Here is a 20,054-nt window from a genome sequence, read left to right as displayed (position 1 = left end):
TGCCCGAGGGGCTCAAAAATGCTGGAGGAAGCTTCAACAGAACGACTGCCAATGTTCTTCACTCTCAAATAGGCAGGAATGTGCTAACTTATGTTGATGACATCATAGTAAAAAGCACAAAACAAGAAAATCATATTGCCGATTTGCAAGAGACGTTTGCCAATTTCAGGCAAGCTGGTCTCAAGTTGAATCTAGAAAAGTGTGTTTTCGGAGTGAAGAAGGGCAAGTTTCTTGGCTGTCTGGTATCAACAAAGGGTATCGAAGCTAATCCAAGCAAGATCAAAGCTATCCTTCGGACACTACTACAAAACATGTTATATGAGACAGTTAATTTTCAGTTCTTAAGACGCTTATGAAGTGTCCAAATTTGATGGAGTCGTAAAAGATGTCCCACATTTAAGATGGTTATAAACCGTCTTAAAAGATATTATATAAGACAATTTTTAATTTATAACCGTCTATAAAAGGTATTTGTTTAAGTCATTTTGTCTGATAAACCGTCTTAAATTATGTATTTGTTTAAGACACTTCTTTTAAAGAACCGCAGAGAATACAAACATTATAAGTCATAAAGTATTTATCAAACTGTCTCGAATATCCTACAATAATAGACGATTACAATAGGAAAACCATCTTATTTAGGTGACTAATACTGGACGTTTTAGAAACCGTCTTATTTAGGAGACTGATATTAGACATTTTGATGACCGTCTTATTAAGATTTAAACGAAATGACTTACACGGCAGTACATTCTTCAATTTATAATCATTTTTTCAGATATCACGTTATAATAATTTGAAAGAGAAATATACATAAACATATATTGAACAACATTATAATTAATATAATATAAATAAGTACCTTTTAATGACTCATAAATAAGCATTGTCAAACAACTCATACATAAGTGTACTCTAAATCTAAACTAAAATACAATTGTTCGCACTAATGTTGGATCCCTCTTTACTTTGAAAACCCATTTGAGTCATATAGCCTTAGTGATCCCTTGGCAGATCAGCAATCTCCCAGGTCTGATTTTCTTGAACTGACTTCAGTTCAACCTCCATAGCTCTTTTCCAGCAGTCCTGTGAAAGAGCCTGTTCCACACATGCAGGTTCATCAGCTGCCAGCATGCACACTCCGCTATACTCAAAGTCATGCACTTGTTCAGTTGCATCAAACAAATCAGTCAATGTTCTGAACCTGTATGGTCCTGACCCTGAGCTCTCTGATTGTTGAACAGATGGAGTTCCCATCCCTTCATTTTGCATCATACTTGATATTGGAGTGTATGGAGAAGCAGGTTCATTAGCTTGTCCTGTTCCACTGCTTTGGCCAACTGAATTTTCTCCTCCTGTACTTTGATCTGACAGTGTTGGGTTACTATCATCCCCAGCTATTGCCATGTTTTGGTCAGTTAGATCATAGTGAACAATAAAAGTGTCATTCTCCTGTTGATCTGTGCTGCACTTTGAACTGTCCCAGTCCCAAGGTTTCCCTTCTTCAAATACCACATCTGAAAATACATTGTAATCTTAAAATACGTCGACCAATACTTTTTGTCCAGAAATGGAACCTGTTCATTCTTTGTTTATTGCAATAAGTGATACAGGCAATAGTAGAAAAACAAACTACAATTCATAAAGGTATTCAATATTTATCTGCATCAGATGTCAGACCCTTCACCCGGTTTCGCAGGTCACTACAAAAACTTGACAGATGAACCGAAACTGTTGGAGAAAAGAAGGCAAAAAAACCTCCCAAAAACACTTTTTGGCTGCTCCCAAAAACAGCACTTTTTGGCTCCACTCCTAATCAAGACTAAATCACTCTAGACCTTGTCAGTCCAATAAACAGAGTTTTGATCACTATATGGTTATTTTTCTATTAAATAAACCTGGTAAGACTATGATACAATGGAAGATACTGCTGGCCAATTATTGTGCATGCATTTTATTGCTACAGGGAGTATAGGAGAGGATACCTAGCAATCTCTCAATAACCGCTCGTTCTTGCATCTGAACATTATTACATACAACAGAACCTTGGATGTGGCAACCATCTTCAACAACAACAAGATTCATCACAACCGAGTTGACAATCTGTAGCAAGGGTGGAAATGATCTCTTTCATGACAAGGAAGTAAAGAAGCTTCAACCAGAACGGAACTTAAATTTGGCAAGGATACCTTATAGGGTGTTTACAGCTGCATCAACTACTCCGTCTAGTTCTGGCTTGCCTCTCTGTACTCTGTGAAGAACTCCATTTCCACTGAGTTCTATAGGACCACAATTTCAAGTACAGATTGAAGTTAACCAGAGATATACATGTTGATGAGTATCCAAGGAAAGACTTGTTACAAAATACTTGTAGCGAAACAACCTATGGCTAATTGAACAGTAGTATATCATTGCGAGCTATTAATCCGCAGATCATATGGCATGGCCGCATAACATGCATCTACAAGTTTATAAAGCTAGGATCTTCTCCCTGAAGCATCAGACAAATGGGGAAGTACAGAAGATTGTAGGTACCAAAGCTAGACACCATACTCTGTTTGTTTTGCTCCAAACGATTCCTACGTTTCACCTGAATCATCCAACAAAGACGCAAGAAAACAATATCTGTGTAAGACACGTTCACATGGAGACCAAACTTATGTTTAGTGTAAAATGATCAATATAAATGACCTGCGCTGCACTCTATCACCCTCTCTGTACTACTCTAGCCATAAGAATTGAAACATTATACTAAAAACAACCGATAGTCACCTTTTGTACAAGTCCTGGCTATATTTAGGCTAAGAAGAAACTTGAAAATATTTCTTGCTTGGATTTACAAATCAGAACAAAATAGCAAGAAAACCTCACTAGCAACCCAAAAAGAAGTGGAAGGGCATCAGCCTGTGGCACTTGAGGTGGTTTGGCCCTCCTAGCAGCGGTAGTTGCAGTGGTCAATAGTGCAGAAGGTTGTCACAGTCCCAGGTTACGGTGCTGTCCTATAGGGTGAAGCGAATTTCAGGAGTTTTCATAACCTGTTTGGTTAAGGCTTGGCTGTTATTTAGGTTTGAGTTTTTCTTAATCATGTTCAGGAAAAACTGAATAATACCTGCAAATATGAGAGATATTCTTCCATGATGAAAACAGGAGATCAAACTGATGGCATATGCACATTCTGCGCCACAGACAGCTCCCTTAGCTTGTCACAGCGAGGTGTAGGGTAGTCCTTGGCCCATTGACGACGTTGGAGTTCCACATGGAAATATCTTCCAAGCATACTCTTATAGTCCATCAGAACATGTCGTTCAAGATTCTCTCTAGACTGACTACCCTGTGGAAACTGCTGATCAAAATCTTGTTTGCTGACGAAGTACTCCACTTCTTGTTTTTGAGTGACCTTTGAAATGGGGAAGTAATTTGTCTATTGCAGGGAATACTCAGCTTGACGCGCTGGAATAAATGCAAGCGAAACAATAAACAGTACTACTACAAGGTGAATAAACACTGTTAGATTTATGCTGGAACCACCCTCCACTGAATGCTCCCTTCTCTGTTGCTGTTGCCTGCCTGTTCCCCTAGCCCTATAGGTATACTGGGGATGGAACATATTATCATGGGTGCCATAAAAGGACCTGAATATCTCATCTGGATCAAAAAAATTGCAGCGCAAGATCTGAGGCCAAGCTACGGACCTCAATGTAGCGCTCGATGAGCCGCCGCTCGAAGAGAAGCCCCGACTTCTTCGACACCACCGGCTCGTCCGGCACCTCGCTGGAGACTACAGGGAAGCGACACGGGACGAGTTAGCTCACGAAACGACGGATCAGAGAAGCTAGGGTTAGTAGACAGACATGCGAGGGAGGGAGAGGGGCATTACTCGCGCAGATCATGGCGGCGGCGAGGGCGAAGGTCGCGGCACGGGAGAGACAGCGCGGCTCCTCGAGCAGCCTCCCCGACGGCGAGTTCCTGGGTGGATGTGGTGGCGGGACGGGAGCAGGCGACGGCGGCGCAGAGCGAAGGTTTTGCCGCTAGGGTTTTAATTCGAGTGGAGTGGGAAATTTTTGTCATCCTGGCATCTTTTTCGTTTTAGCCCTCTTCAAGTCTTCATTGGCGCTGGTGCTTCGATGGCGGTCTCGACTTGCAGAAAATTGGAAGCATGCCCCCTCGAGAGTTTCGCCGTGCCAGGAGGTGTGGGCTTGGAGAGAAAAAATTGCTATTTTAGCCCTTCTAACGTGGGCTCACTGCTATTATGTGACACTCTGTCTATGATTTGTAGGACCATTTGTGTCTATGATTTGTGGGTCTGGTGGTAAAATAGAGAAGTCCACAACTGAGAGTGATAAAATAGCAAATTCCCCGCTTGGAGATGAGCTGTAAGATCAGCCCAACTCTTTGGTGAACAACCATCTATAGGCGTGCAACGGATTAATTTGAAATAGCGGTGAGGGATTATTTGTAAAAAAATGACGTGGGTCGACCGTTGAAACTGATGCTTTAAATATAGTATGATGTGAGACTTAACCCTCTGGTTTAGATCTCGTTTTGTTTGAGCTGAATATACTGATTAAATGTCTAAAACATAGCCTGGAGCCTGCCATGTCATGAATCATGAAATAATGACAATAAAACATGAACAAAAGCATAGCCTGGGAGTTTGGGGCGTCGCGCTGAGAGCACTGAAGACGACGGATCTTGCCTCTCAGCCTCGGCGATGGGCGTCGAACGTAGGAGATGGCATTAACCACCGCTATATTAATAAAACGTATTATATATATGTGCAATACGGATATAAAGAGAAATATCTGTGGCATTAACCACCTCTTATCAGGTTGCTTATACCGTACAAAGAGACGATATTATAACTATAAATATAATGTTAATGAGAAAATAAAAATAATCATATTTCAAATGTATAATTTTATTTGAAGAAGTTTCTTATTTAAGCAAGATTTTTTACCTATATGATATATAGAAACCGTACGAACATACAGTCAGCTAACTAGTTCATTTTAAATTCCAAAAAATGTTTAGTTCAATCTAATCAGAATTTACTATTGACTACGTTTTTTCACAATATGTCTTATCAGAAATATCATACAAGACGGTTTTATGTTTACAAGTTTCTAGTATACTCACTAACATCTAAGACAATTTTGTATAGTCTAGATGACTCTAATAATATCTTTATTTGAGATGGTTTCATATACAGAAGTGTCTAATATACTAACCAAAATAAAAGACACTTCTTGTAAACTTAATGCCTCAAAAGGTATATTTATTTGAGACGGTTTTCAAAATCAAACTATATTAAATCAATATAAGACATTTCCAACCATATATCTGTCTCAAAAACCTTCTTCATTAAAGACGGATGTCCAACAAACCGTCTTACCTTACTCAGCACCATATGATAAAAGATGCTTCTATAAAATGCACTGATATTTGTCTTAAGATGTATGTCTTAAATAAGCATATTTCTAGTAGTGGGATGGAACCGCCAAATTCAAATAAAGGGGCTCAACGGTTGGCAGGAAGGCTGGCATCATTGAATAGATTTATATCAAGATCAGTAGAGAGAAACTTACCATTCTTTGAAATACTGAAGTCAGCCGAAGTCTTTCAGTGGGGTCCGGCTCAACAGAAAGCCTTCGAAGAGTTAAAACATTATCTGATAGATTTGACAACTCTAACTCCACCTTCATCAGGAACTCCGTTACTCCTGTATGTGGCTGCCTCCCATTCTACAGTCATCGCGGCACTTGTACAGGGGAAGCAAGATGGCCAAGTAAAAAGGCAAGCACCGGTATACTTCGTCTCCGAAGTACTCAGTTTATCAACGAAAAATTACACAGAATTGGAGAAGGTATTGTATGCTGTGTTGATGGCCTCCAGGAAGCTTCGGCATTACTTTCAAGCATATCATATAATAGTGCCTTCATCACAACCTCTGAAGAATATAATGAGAAACAGAGAAGCTACAAGAATGATTGGAAAATGGGCTACGGAGCTTAATGAATTCACCATTGATTATGTACACAGATCCTCAATTCCATCTCAGGCGTTAGCATATTTCATTGCTGATTGGACGCCAGGGGCTCAGGGGGAAGAAGCAACAAAAGATGTCGAAGCTTGGATGGTATTCTGTGAAGTCTCTTGGGGAACCTTCGGCGCAGGAGCAGCTGCTGTTCTAGTAGCGCCCTCTAAAGTTAGGACATGTTATGCAGTAAAGTTGGACTTTAGTTGCACAAATAACATTGTCGAGTACAAAGCTCTTCTTTTAGGGCTTCGGAAGCTAAGGCAATGGGAATAAGAAGGGCAATCCTCAAAACTGATTCCCAAGTTATTTCTGGCCACGTGGACAAAAGCAGCAAGGCAAGGGATCCGAAGCTTGAAAAATATTTGGATGCAGTCCGAAGATTGGAAGCTTCTTTTGAAGGATTTTCTGTAAAAAATATCCCAAGGGGAGAAAATGAGCATGCGGATTTGCTAGCTAAGTCAGCGGCACAAGGGCTCCCTTTGCCTTTGGAAGTATTCTTTGAAATAATAAAAGCACCTTCAGTCGAACTTATGGAGAGAGCAATACTTACAATATCACCTGTACATAGTGAAGATTGGAGGACTGAAATTATATCTTTCCTCCAAGGAAATTGTCTTTCGGATGACGAAGTTTACAATAAAAGAATGGAAGCAAGAACAAGACCATATGTAATCATAGAAGGGGAGTTATATAAATATGGAGTCTGCTCTCCATTACTCAAGTGCTTGTCCAGAGCCGAAGGTCAAGAATTGATGAAGGAAATACATGCAGGATAATGTGGGTCTCATATTGGGTCCAGGCCTTTGTTGGGGAAGGTTTTCAGACAAGGATTTTACTGGCTGAAGGCAGCTTCAGATGAAGCAGACTTGGTTCAAAAATGTGAAAATTGCCAAACATGCGGAAGACATCAGAAACAACATTCGTCTTTAACCTAGCTAATACAGCCAACTTGGCCACTGCAAAGGTGGGGTCTGGATTTGTTAGGTCCACTTCCACCAGCACAAGGAAATTTGAAATATGTCGTCGTAGCAGTGGAATATTTTTCTAAGTGGATCGAAGCAAAGCCCTTAGCCACAATAACTTCGGCCACAATACAGAAACTCTTTTAGCAAAATATTGTTTGTCGCTTCGGCATGCCGAAGGCAATAACTGTTAACAATGGAACTCAATTTGATGCTGAAATGTTCAAAGATTTTTGTGACCGAGTTGGTACAAAAATTCATTTTGCATCAGTAAGGCATCCAGAATCAAATGGGTTAGTAGAAAGAGCAAATGGAATTATAATGACAGGAATAATGAAGTTAATCTTCAATCAGCCTAGAGGAAAGTGGTCAGATGAGTTGATCAAAGTGGTGTGGAGCCATAACACAACTATCTCAAGGTCAACAGGTTTTACGCCTTTCAAGCTCCTGTTCGGTGACGAAGCAATAACACCAGAAGAAGCAAAGACAGGATCAATAAGAACCACAACTTCAGCGGAGGACGAAGTTGATTATCAAATAACAAAAGACACCATAGAAGGGACTAGACTTCAGGCCAAAGAACACATCAATAAGTATCAGGCCGAAACAATAAAATGGCGTGATAGGAAAGTTCGATTGAAAAATATCAAGCCAGGTCATTTGGTGCTTCGGAGAGTAGCCAACCCAGACACAGTGTGCAAGTTACAGCTGAAATGGAAGGAACTTTTCTGGTAGTATCTTCGTCAAGACCCGGTTCTTACAGATTGAAGGATATGGACGGCAACAACATACCCAGATCTTGGAATGCGGATGAGCTTCGGCGGTATTATGTGTAATTGATGTAATCTTTTCTATTTTTCCTATGGCACCCTTTTCCTTTCAGGAGGGGAGAAAGGTTTTTAATGGGGCCATAGTTTGTAATTTTTTATTCTTATTTAGCCCTATGCAATACAAGGGCCAAAATACCCCCAAAAATGTAACATGTAATATCAGAACCTGCACCATCGAGTGCAAAAGAAAATAGGGAAAAGCTCAAAAGACGTCCCGAAGGGGATGCAGAGCTGTAATCACCCCCAAGGATGACGAAGCTGCAAAAGTCGTTCCTAAGGGAGCGCAGCGTAAGTTCCAAAGCTCAAAAGTCGTTCCTAAGGGAATGCAGAGCCAAATACCACCGAAATAGAAGGTGAAGAAGCTACAAAGTCGTTCTTAAGGGGATGCAGAGCTTAAATGCCACCGAAATATAAGGTGAAAAAGCTCCAAAGTCGTTCCTAAGGGGATGCAGAGCTTAAATGCCACCGAAATAGAAGGTGAAGAAGCTACAAAGTCATTCCTAAGGGAATGCAGAGCTTATAGACTCCAAAGTCGTTCCTAAGGGTATGCAGAGTCTGGGTATGGCTTCGTGTGCGTTTGGGACATACATTTGCATATTACATTACATCATTCATTGCATTCATACAGACATTCATTAGACATTCGTAGGATCATCATCATCATGACATAAAGCACGAACATAAATACTCTGGCTTCGACGACAAAGTGCTTCGTTGAACACGAAGAAGCTTCGTTTTAAACAAATACATGCATTTTTATGCAAGGACATGCTTCGATGTGTACGATAAGAAGGGAAGGTGTTTTTTTGCCTTCGGCTCAAATGATACGAATTTCGTCCACAGCAAAGCAATTCGTACATGGATGGAAAGGTAAAAATATATTACAAGGTATGGACAAATATACACAGTATTGAGTTTAACTCTCGATTACAATTTCTTGCAAAAATAATGCAAATATTTCCTAAGTTCTATACAGGAAGGCTTAAAAGGAAGCTTCATCTCAGCAACCTTCGGAATGTGCTTTGGGTTATCAACCTTCGGCACCGCTATCCTGCAGACAAACAATGGTATAAGGTAAAAGTGATTATAAAAATCAAGGCAAGCAACATGTATAAGTTTTGTACTGGTTTAAGTAGACTTCGAGCTTCGTCTCCAGCCAACTCTCATCCACCCTTAGCCCAAATCTAAGTGATGAATCTATTTCCGATGCTTCGGGCTTCACCAGGGATGTTAATAAGGTCTGATAGTGATAGGATGAAGGTTGATTTGTTCACTGTTTTTGCATGCGTGCATCCGGCCTTCAAGAATGCAGCAGTTGTGCCACGAGAAGCTAACAAAGCACAGAAGTCACCGTGCCCAGTTATCACTTCATCGAGCACATCAACTTCATTTTCAATGTGCTTGAAGGTATCTGATATATCCTCAGCCGAAGGGGTAATATCTTCAGAGCTGGCCCCAACCGAGCTAAAGACTTCTTTTAATTGTTGCATGCAGCGGCTACCAAATTCCAAGCATTTGTTCTGAAGGTCCCGCAAAGATTCCTGCAGCTTCATGTTTTTATCAGCTTCGGCTTTATATTTTGCTTGCAGTTCTTTTGTCTCCTGTTCGAAGCACTCTGATTTTTCTTTTAAAGTTGTTTGGGTCTAGAGAAGCTCCTCGCTCAGCCGAGCATTTTCAGCTTGAAGTTCCGCAAGGGAACCCTCCGTTGCTTGAAGCAGGAAGTCCTTCTTCTCAAGGGAAGCTTCACAATCTTTGATTTTGCTCTCCAAGCATTCAATTACGACTTCATTTTTCTTGTCTTCAAGGTCTTTTGCATTCTTAAAGCTTTACTCAGCAGCATATTCTGTGAAAATAAGCTGACATCAGAAAATTTTGATTCATCACAAAGATAACAGAAATCTAGGCAAAAGAAATTTACCTTGAAATTGGAGTAAAAGAGACTGCCGATGATATGTTGCCGCCGGTAGCCGCTTATATCAGACTCAAGCTTCGGAAAACCGACACTCTTTGATAGAGTGCCGATTATTTTCGCCCCGACATGATCGTGAATACATCCCAAGGCTTCTTCATCAATTCCACCAAAAGCATAGCTCCTGGCTGGTAGCCACAGGATATCCCATATTCCTGTAGCTCATTCTTCTCAGCCTCGGACAATTCTTGACCCACCAGGTTCCGAAGGTCAAAATCTTTTTCTTCTTAAGTAGTATCAACAATCTTTTTTCCTTTGTCAGGCACTGCGGCCATGACCTTCTCTACAGCTACAGCTGTCTCTTCTGCAGCCATATCCAAAATAAGTTTGTCAATTCCTGACAGTGTGCTTGCAAGGTTGGCAGCTTCGGCAACAGTTGTAGCTTCGGCAGAGGTTTCAGCTTCGACAGTAGCCTCGACACTTGCAACAGGTGCTATTTTGGACGCCGAGGCCAGCGGTGGTGTCCGCTCAACAGCTTGCATAACATTAACAATTCTTCGCTTTTTCTGACCCTCAGTCTTCTCCTTTACGGTCGAGGGTTGATCTTTCTTGTGTAAAAGTTTCATCAGTTCTGGTCCTAGAGGACTTAGCAGCTTGATGGGTAAGGATTCAGTCATTACCTTTAGAATTTTTGCTATTTCAGCAGCAGGAGGTGTTGAAGGAGTCTCTTCTGTTGCCTCAGTTACCTTCGGCTCCAGAGCTTCAGCCTTCCTCTTTTTTGAAACTGCCGCCTTTGGCTCAAGAGTGGATTTTGTCTTCTTAGAAATTTTCTCATCCTCCTTAACCATTCTGGCAGCTTGCCTGCTCAGAATGCTGACAACCCTTTTTCTTTTTACCCCTTCGACCCCTTTGTCAAGTTTTTCATAATCAGGGTAGTCAAAATTCAAGGCGTCCATCACCCGGTTTAATCTTCGTTTCGGACGGGTACCTAAGGTTGCGGTCATCAGTTGATCTTCCTTCTTGGTATAATTCCCAAGTATCTCATTACACATGGTCTCAATCATGTCTAGCCATTCTTTGCAAGGTTTCTTGAATTGTTTTTCAAACTTAAAACGGTAAGCAAGTCGAACAAGTTCATGCTTCTTCACCACTTCTTTCCTCTTCGGCATTCCCCAGCCACTTGACGTCGGATATGTTTTGTTGGCCAAGTATTCTTGTACCAAGTCCCTAGTACTGATTTGCTCAGCTACCACTCTAAATTCTACTTCAGCCAACTGTCAGGGTGACCCAGTTGCATATTACATAAGGGCCTAGTCATTCCGAAGCTCAAAGATAGTGGACTCATAACCATGGTCATCAGCTTCTCCCTCTTTTTCTCATCAGCCTCCATATAGAACCACTCACTCTTCCAACCAGTTGGCCACTTCGTGCGGTAGCTAAGAACTGGTGCCTTTGTATCCTTTCGATACGCAAAATTGTAACAGCCAAAATTTTCATGAAGGCCATCTGCTCTAGCCTTCGTCTGGTAATGCAGCTCGTGCACTCGACAGAAAGCATCGGCATCTAGACTCATCCCTTGGCTTCGGAGGGCCCAGATATAGACACTGAGTCTAACGATAGCGTTGGGAGTCAGTTGATGAAGATATATTTCAAAGTTCTTTAAAACTACCCTTATCATTTCATTCAGGGGGAATCGTAGCCCTGCTCTGAAGAAGCTCCTAAAAACGACAACTTCATCCTTTTTCGGCTCTAGGATTACCTCTTCCCCAGCAAATTGAATAAGTTTGCTCTCAGCCTCTCCAAAATAGCCCAATTTCATCATCATAGGCATGTCATCTTCCGTTACAGTAGATTTTTCAAATTCAAGATGGCTAGGCTTTGTTGGGATCAGAATGCTATAGTCTTCTCACTCTCATCAACATTTTCAACCTCAATCACAGCTTGTTCAGCTTCGGCATTAGAGGCACCTTCGTCAGCAACCTCCTCTGCCACAACCAGACCTGATCGTTTCATTACTTCTGAAATCAGCGCTGTCTCGGCAGCCTCTGTTTCGTCCCCCTCACGAGACACTCTAGCAGTTGATCGCAGTCTAGCCATTTCAATGATTTCACCTTTTGACGAAGCTAACCTTAAACGATGAAGCGTTTGCTCGAGAGCGCAATACAGAAAGCTTCGGCTATGGTCAAATTTTTTAACAGCACAACAGTGCAATGACAATGAATGATGTGGTAACTCCTCACCAACTCGTCTCTTTATATAGTGCCGCAGGGGGGAAGGTGAACCGCCAGTCCGCTTGCACTCACTGAACGGTGGACCGTCCGATGCCTGGTGTTGTGAGCCTTCGTCTTCTGAAGGTCCTCAAAAACATGATTAACAATGTTTCCCAAGTGTAATATATGTACAAGAACCTTCGGACTCGGAATGAAGCTATACACAATATGAAAAGCATGGTCGGGACGAAGGTTGAACCAGCTCCGAAGCTACACGCAAGGAAGCTTCGGCTCAGTAGTAGAAAAAGAAACTGACTTAAAGAGGAAAAGACTATCTAGTCCTCGATAGATTGTCCTTAAGTCAATAGTAAACATGAAGGGCATGAATGTAATTTTACACAAGCTGCGCCCTGTGCCTATAAATAGATGAACAGTACCCCCGTACTGTTCACGCTGATTTGTATTCACTTGTGCGTCACGCTTGGACTTTTGCCTTCTGTCAAGCCGAAGGTACAAATGTAATTCAATATTGTCCATGTTTATTCATGATGTTATAGAAAATATATATTAATGATGCCATATGGTGATTCGTGTCATTTCTCATGTTTCATATGCTTCTTCTTTAATATATATACTGCGATGATGAAGGTACGTCCTTCATAACCTTCGTCTGAAGATCATTATATCCCAAGGGAAATAATGCTTCGAAGGACGAAGGACTTTAACCATTAACATTTTGTGTTGCCTTGTTCTTAACTCATAGCATTTGAGAACAAGTCCCCAACATTGGCGCCCACCTCCGGTGAACTCACTCGACCACCTTCGGCAAGCCGTGACCTTCATCATGCCGCCGAAGAAAACTTCTTCAGGGCTAGGGGCTGCACTACAGCCACTGGACGTCAACCAGGACACGCTGTGCGAAGCTCGAACTCAAAAGAGGAAGGCTACAAGTCCAACATCCCAGGAGGAGGAGTTGGACTAGGAGATAAGGGATCTCGAAGCTATCCATCAGCAGGTCGAAAGGAAGGGAGAGAAAATGCTTCGTCTTTTCGATCTATAGAAGAAGATCGATGAAGCTGCTAAAGAAATACGTCATCTTACTCAGGATGACTTGGACCGAAAACCTCTAGAAAGAGAGCTTCGTCAAGACAATTCCTACAATGGTGATGATTGGTATGACGATTTCCATCACGGAAATTTTGCTTTTGATGATGCTTCTCCTGTATCAGCAGAACTGCAGGCTACTCCATGGCCCCCATCATACAAGCCACCTCAGCTCCCCATGTATGATGGGCACTCAGATCCGAAGCAGTTCCTGATGAGCTACGAAGCAACTATATTTTCGTGCGGGGGCAATACCGCAGTCATGGCGAAGTCCTTCATCATGGCAGTCCGAAGTGTGGCCCAGACATGGTACTCTTCTCTCCAGCCAGGGACAATCATGTCATGGCAGAATCTTAAGGACATGCTGGTCACCAGTTTTCAAGGGTTTCAGACGAAGCCAGTCACTGCTCAGGCCTTGTTCTAGTGCACTCAAGACCATGAGGAGTACCTTCAGGCATATGTCCGAAGGTTCTTGCGCCTGAGAGCACAAGCGCCTATGGTGCCCAATGAAATCGTCATTGAGGCCATGATCAAAGGTCTTCGGCCAGGGCCTACGGCTCAATACTTCCCTAGGAAACCCCCTTAGACTCTGGAGAAGCTGCTTCAGAAAATGGATGAGTACATTCGGGCCGACAATGACCTCCGCCAAAGAAGGGAGGAAGCTTACAGATTTTCTGAGATGACTAGGGGCTTCGGAGGAAGAATCCACCCTAGGCATGTCAGATCAATCCACAGCTCCAGTTGGAACGATGACAAAGGAGGCCAGTTTCAGAGGCCACAACACAGCTCGCAATCTTCAGGATAGCAGCAAAGCTCCTTCAGGCCACCAGCTCCAAGGGGCTGAGGCGGTATGGGCTTCAGAGGAAGATATGGGGATCAGCCCAGGAAAATCTATTACTTATTCTGTGGTGAAGACAAGGGCCACACGACAAGAACGTGTCAGATTACCATTCAAAAGCACAAAGAGATCGCCGAAGCAGAAGCCCGACAGAATCAACCGAAGCAGGTTTTACATACTGCTTCATGCCACTCTCCCTACATACTAGAGTATGTGGGCAATAAACATGCAGCTTATTTTGCTTCGGCAAGCCATTCACAAGCTTCTTGGCCTCAGCTTCCACCGCCACCACCATTGCAACCTGCTTATACCCAAAGCCAACAGCCAGAAGGGCGCTAGCATTCCCAACAACAACGTGACTTCAAGGAAGTCCGAAGCTCGTACAGTCAACAACACTGTACTAGAATCGAAGCACATATACTGAGCAATATCCTGCTTCTGAAATACTTTTATTTTCTATGCCATTTTGCTTTCTGTATAAGGATCAAGCAATGAAAACTTAGTTTTAATTTCTTGTAATGATTCTGCCTGTACCAGGACGAAATATATCTTCTTCACAGATTTACGAAGCTCAAAAGTCGTTCCTAAGGGAATGCAGAGCCAACATAAACGAAGCTACAAAAGTCGTTCCTAAGGGAGCGCAGCGTAAGTCTTGTGCTCAAAAGTCGTTCCTAAGGGTATGCAGAGCCAAAATTGATGAAGCTACAAAAATTCGTTCCTAAGGGAGCGCAGTGTAAGTTTTCTGCTCAAAAGTCGTTCCAAAGGGAATGCAGAGCCAAATACCGCCGAAATATAAGGCGAAGAAGTTCAAAAGTCGTTCCTAAGGGAATGCAGAACTTATACCGCCGAAATAGAAGGCGAAGAAGTTCAAAAGACGTTCCTAAGGGGATGCAGAACTTATATCACCGAAATAAAAGGTGAAGAAGCTCAAAAGTCGTTCCTAAGGGGATGCAGAGCTTGTGAATTACAGTGTGGGTGTGTGTCTTCGGCATCCTCATCATTTCGCATCATATAATCACATCATTTCGCATAACATTACATCATACATCATATTGCATTAACGACATAAGAATCGAATATGAAGCTAATCTCAAATGCTTCGTCAAAATGAAAATGTGCTAAGGCACGAAGTAGGCTTCGGGAAATACAGTTTTATCAGCTTCGTCATAAGAAGGGACCTTTGCCTTGTCATAAGAAGGAATCTCTTTCTTTACAAAGCATGAAAAGAAGGGAAAGTGTTTTTTCGCCGAAGGCTCAAAAACGGTATGTGTGTAAATTTCATGCACCGCAAAGAAATCAGTTACAATAATTTACATATTCGATTCAATATTACAAACATCAAACGTTACATAGTTTTGTTACAATAGAAGCTTAATGTTCATTCCATTGTCCTATACATCAAGCATTTCAAAATATTATTACAATAAAACCTATTCTTCTCTAAGAACTTTCTCCACAGCTTAGTTCAGTAATTTATTGACGACTTCGTCAATAATGGATTCAGCCATGCTTATGATGTCCAATGCTTCCTTCATTTCTGGATCAGCAAGGGGATCATATGGCTCCGAAGGCAGGCATTGTTCCGCTGAAGTAGGTAAACAGATTAGTTCGAAGCCGCAAAGCAAGTACCGAAGCTAAAATAATCAAGACATAATACCTATACGCCTTTCACGTTCTGCAGCCTCTTCAGCTCGTTTTGCTTCTGCTCGGGCGTCGTGGGTGTCTTTTTCACTCTTTTTTATAATCTCATGGGCCAGCTCTCGGCCACCATTCACCCAGACATCATTATAAAATTTCCCGCCCATTAAAGTTGCTTCTGCTGAAGGATCCTTTGTATCATCTATGGAGAAGGCAGCTTCGGCCTGGGCTATAGCCTTAACATGTTGACATCCGGCCTTCTCCAGAATAGCCGAGATTCCCCGCGCACCGGAAAGCGCGCAAATATCCCTGCGATCACTTAAAATTTCCTCGAAGGCTTCGTCTTCTCCACTTATCCATTCAACAACGCCTTCGGGGTCGCCTCATATGAAGTTTTCTTCAGCAGAGTAAGCACCCACTTTGGCGAAGGTAGTTTTTAATTTTTCACGCAATCCAAGGATTTCTCAAAGCACCTTTCCTTGGATTCGCGAAGTTCTTCAACATTTTTCTCTAGCTTATTTTTCCAATATTCACTGATTTCTTGATTAGCCTGTGCGAGCGCACAGTTCTCTTTAGCTTCGGCCAGTTGTCTCCGAAGGTCTTCAATTTCGGTTTTTGGGCTTCGGCCTGAGCTTTGTAATTAGCCTCGTCTTCCTTTACTTTGTTCACTAATAAAATCAAAATTTTGTCTTTCTCTAGACCTTCGTTTATTAGTTCAATCACCTCATACCGAAGGTTGTTAAGAGCCATTGTACAGCCTTCGTCTTCGGCGCTCTTCTGAGCCCTCAAGGCATTACTAAGAATTAAGCCCTACAAAGAGGAGGAAGGAATTGAGCATGACAAATAAAATATTTCATTCCCAACTTCAAAGTTAACTTCTATACCTTTATACTGTTGTATGTGAGGCTATCAGCAAGATCATCCTTCGAAAGGACCGAAAGGCCTTCTTCAAGCTTAGGAAATCCCATACTCTTAGCTATCTCCCGGCACACGGATATTTCTTTGTTATCCGGGAGATAGTACAGGAAATCATCTTCGTTGGTACCATTGAACACTAAGGCCCCCTTCGGATATTTTAGTCTTTGGGCATAGTGTTTGGCCTCCAAAATTTCTTCCCCGAAGCATGACGGTAAATATAATCAACATCCTCGACAGCGGCTTCGGAGGCAGGGGATTTTGCTTTTTCTGCCATGCCTTGCTCTGTCGTCTTGCCGGTATCTGAAATTTGCTGACTCACCTTATCATCAGACACGGTGGCTTTCATTTCAGTGGGCGCTGAAGGCCCAGCTTCGGCGTCTTCTTGGATTTTGGCAGCTTCGACAGCTTTCTTGATAGGAGCAGGAGTCAAGGCCTTCGTAGTCTCTATGACAACGTCTAGAACGCTGGCCATCCTCCTCCTCTTGGGAGTTGCAGCAGGAACCTTTTGTACCTTCGGCAGTTTCGCCTCTACCGGTGGGCTCAGGATTTCTGGCATTTTTGTCACTTTTTCCACCTGTGGCTCTTCGGCCTTATCATCTTTAGCTTCGGCTGGCCCGACTGAAGGCACCTTCTGTCGGTGTTTTGGGTCCGACCGTGCACCCAGGGTTACCCCTCAAGGTGCTTTTTGGAGTAGGACGGTGTTATCGACTGTAGCTCGATGGTTCGTGCTGGGCGCACGAGAAATAGTGGACAATGATGTACAGGTTCGGGCCGCTTTGAGATGCGTAACACCCTACGTCCTGGCGAGAGTGCTTTATGTGATGGGTTACAAGGGAGTTCTCTATTGCTGGAAAACGTAGAGAGCGGGGTGAATGGCTAAGTAATGAGTGATCGTTCTGAAGGGGTGCCCCCTAGGCCTTATATACTCGACCGTGGGGCATTACATGCAGATATGATAACAACGCGTGCCGAAGAAATAGTGAACCATATGAGTCTATCCTCCTATAATTCGGCCGACCCATCCTCGCTTGGTTTCGTTGTACGGGGCTCCTGCGCGGGAAGGTTGGGTCAGTGTTGTGATTACTGCTCGAATTTGTTGGGTCGTCTGGGCTTGCGCCGACCTGGCCTTGCGTTAATCCGTTCCACTGGTCGTTCCTCCCAGGCCCACGAGGGGATGACCTTACGAATTATGGGGCCCTTGGGCCTTTCGTGAGGTCTTTTATCCTTCTAGTGGACCCGGGGGATATCTGTCCCCCATAAGCCCCCGATCTTTGGGTTGATTTTGAAATAGATGACCCAAAGATCCTAGGTCCAGCTTGCAATCATTGATTTTAATAGGGAATGCTTTGGAAATAAGTCTGTCGGGCCACTCCTTCTGAATTCTGAGTGATCCGGTTAAAACAATTTTTTTACTGTCTTCTTCTGCCATTATTCCTCGAAATTTGGTGTTCTGTCTTAGGTTCATGCTTCGGAGGTCAGCATTTTGTACTGGACTTCGAACTTCATTGGGTGCACCGAAGGTGCACCCAATGGGTGTAGCCCCCGAGCTTCGAGTGGATTTTTGCAAACAATCCACTCGAAGGTCTTCACTCCAAGTATTATCAGAAATCACTTTTATCTTCCACTTGTGCTTTTTCAGAGGTCAGCCTTGTCTTAATTTTGCCTTATGCTTTAGAGGTCAGCATTTTGCTTCTTCGGGGATGATGATTCATTGGGTGCACCGAGGGTGCACCCAATGGGTGTAGCCCTCGAGCTTCGAGTGTATTTTTGAAATCATCCTTTGATATAATGGGTGTAGCCCTCAATGCCTTTTTCTGGGAATCATCCTTTCCTTTTGTCAAATGCCTTTAGAGATCAGCATTATATTATTAACACTATGCTTTGGAGGTTAGCACACATTTTTGTCTTTGAGGCTGAGTACGCGATCTGTCCATATCTTGCTAGGTCCTGCAATTTATTTGATCTGCGACTGATTGGACGTTCGATAGATGGCCCTTGATTACACTTCATGTCACTTCGTGCTTTGATGTTTCTGTCGATTAGACTTGTACCTTATCGGCTATATTTGGCTTTCCTTTGATCCTTGCTGATATCTCTCTTCTGTCTTAAAGTATTCATTGCATATACTGTACGGATGTGACAGTTTTGGAAAATATACTGATAATTCCTGGGCGTCCCCCCCCAATGGGTGTAGGCAAGGGACGGCTTGGTACGCTGAGCGTTTAGCAAACTGCTTCTGAGTAGTAACTTGATGTGACCGCAGGTGTAATCATATCGCCCGCTCAGTTGACTGGAGTCCCAATGGGTGTCGTGTTACGTGAAACGGCGTCAGTCGCCTGGCGTGTCTTCAGACGGTTTGAATTGCATATTGAATTTTTGCGACTGTTCGGTGGCCGTGGTAGGAGGTGAACGGTTGCCTTCTTCTTCTATAAATAGTGTTCTTGCTTCTCCGGCATTTTCACATTTCTTGCTGCTGCTTGCTGTTTGATCTCCTCTTCTTCCTTCCACTCCACCATGGGCAAGAGCAAGAAAGGTGGTGGTTCTTCGCATCATTCCGACGACAAGCGCAAGCGCGAGCCGACTCCCCCCTCGGAGGACTTCGGTGACTCAGAGTACTCGGAGGAGGAGTTCTCCTCCGAGTCCGAGGGCTCTCCGGCTCCTGCCTCTCCCCCGACGTCGTCTGATGATTCAGATGACTCCCAGGGGATCGTCGCAGAGGTATGGACTTACATCCGAGCCGTCAAGCGCGCCGAGCTCGAGGGCTCGGATGAGTCGGAGTACTCCTCGAACGAGGAGAATTCCCCCGACCCGTCTGAGGAGGGCAGCGACGGCGACGACGACGGAGGTGACGGTGACGGCGGCAAGGGCGGTGACGGCAGCGGCAAGGGTGACAGCGGTGACGGCGGCGGCGGCAGCAAGGGCAGCAGCAAGGGCAGCAACAAGGGCAGCAACAAGGCCAGTGGCTAGACGCCACTGTTTTTAGATGTTAGTGTAGATTAGTAGAAATAGTATTAGCGAAATAATGTAGTAGTAGCTAGTAGTATAGTTAGTGAAATGTAATGTAGTAGTAGGGAAGGCATCAGCTCATAATGAGTTGATTTGTAAGTTCAGTAACGCTTCCCTTATGAAGAATGATTTCGCCCCACTTCTGTGTGCATTATTTTGCCTTCTGCTCAGTCGGCGATCGTTTTAATATTTACCGCCAATGATGTTTTCTGTCTGCAACGCTTGAGTAACAACTTGGGGTCATCGGATCATGCTTCAGACTGCTTTATTTGCGACGTCAGTGCTTTGGTAGTAGCGGCCGAGTTATTATTGGCGATGTTGGCGCTTTTTGAAGTAATGGCTGAGTGATAGCGGGCCATGTCGGTGTTTTAGAAGTAACGACTGAGCGGTTACTGGTGATGTCGGCGTTTTAGAGGTAACAGCTGAATCCTTTGGAGCCACGTCACCGCTTTAGGAATAACAACCAAGTGACTGATGGCGACATCGATGTTTTAGAGGTAACAGCCGAGTGATCGATGGAGACGTCGGCGTTTTAGAGGTAACAGCCGAGTGATCAATGGCGACGTCGGCGTTTTAAAGGTAACAACCGAGTGATAACGGGC

General features: G+C 43.3%; 1 protein-coding gene across 4 annotated transcripts; it reads right to left on the bottom strand.

The window, feature by feature from the left end:
• Positions 1-849: 849 nt before the first annotated feature.
• On the bottom strand, positions 850-4,076 carry LOC100278449 (uncharacterized). 4 transcript variants are annotated; one of them, XR_004855383.1, is made up of 6 exons: positions 3,878-4,076; positions 3,110-3,778; positions 2,872-3,035; positions 2,190-2,590; positions 1,986-2,103; positions 850-1,517 (listed from the first exon to the last, which is right to left on the bottom strand). XR_004855383.1 is itself a non-coding variant. In XM_008663430.2 (5 exons), the coding sequence occupies exons 4-5, from the start codon at positions 2,083-2,085 to the stop codon at positions 997-999; spliced, it is 621 nt and encodes a 206-aa protein (XP_008661652.1). In that variant the 5' UTR covers positions 2,086-2,103; positions 2,190-2,279; positions 2,536-2,590; positions 2,872-3,100; the 3' UTR covers positions 850-996. The 4 variants fall into 4 exon arrangements, 2 of the variants coding, with proteins under 2 accessions (XP_008661652.1, XP_008661647.1); XR_004855384.1 differs by having other exon boundaries at positions 2,872-2,999; XM_008663430.2 differs by lacking the exons at positions 3,110-3,778; positions 3,878-4,076 and having other exon boundaries at positions 2,190-2,279; positions 2,536-2,590; positions 2,872-3,100.
• Positions 4,077-20,054: the final 15,978 nt, after the last annotated feature.

This window comes from Zea mays, chromosome 1 (assembly GCF_902167145.1).
Source record: "Zea mays cultivar B73 chromosome 1, Zm-B73-REFERENCE-NAM-5.0, whole genome shotgun sequence".
Taxonomy (NCBI): domain Eukaryota; kingdom Viridiplantae; phylum Streptophyta; class Magnoliopsida; order Poales; family Poaceae; genus Zea; species Zea mays.
The sequence above is the reverse complement of the archived record's forward strand: the minus strand, read 5'-3'. Positions and strand labels throughout refer to the sequence as shown.

Bases quoted from the DNA above. Each gene is read 5' to 3' on its own strand.
- LOC100278449 (XM_008663430.2), bottom strand. From the start codon at position 2,085: ATGAATCTTGTTGTTGTTGAAGATGGTTGCCACATCCAAGGTTCTGTT. The intron at 1,518-1,985 runs GTATCCTCTCCT...ATGTATTTTCAG, and splicing joins GGTTATTGAGAGATTGCTAG to ATGTGGTATTTGAAGAAGGG.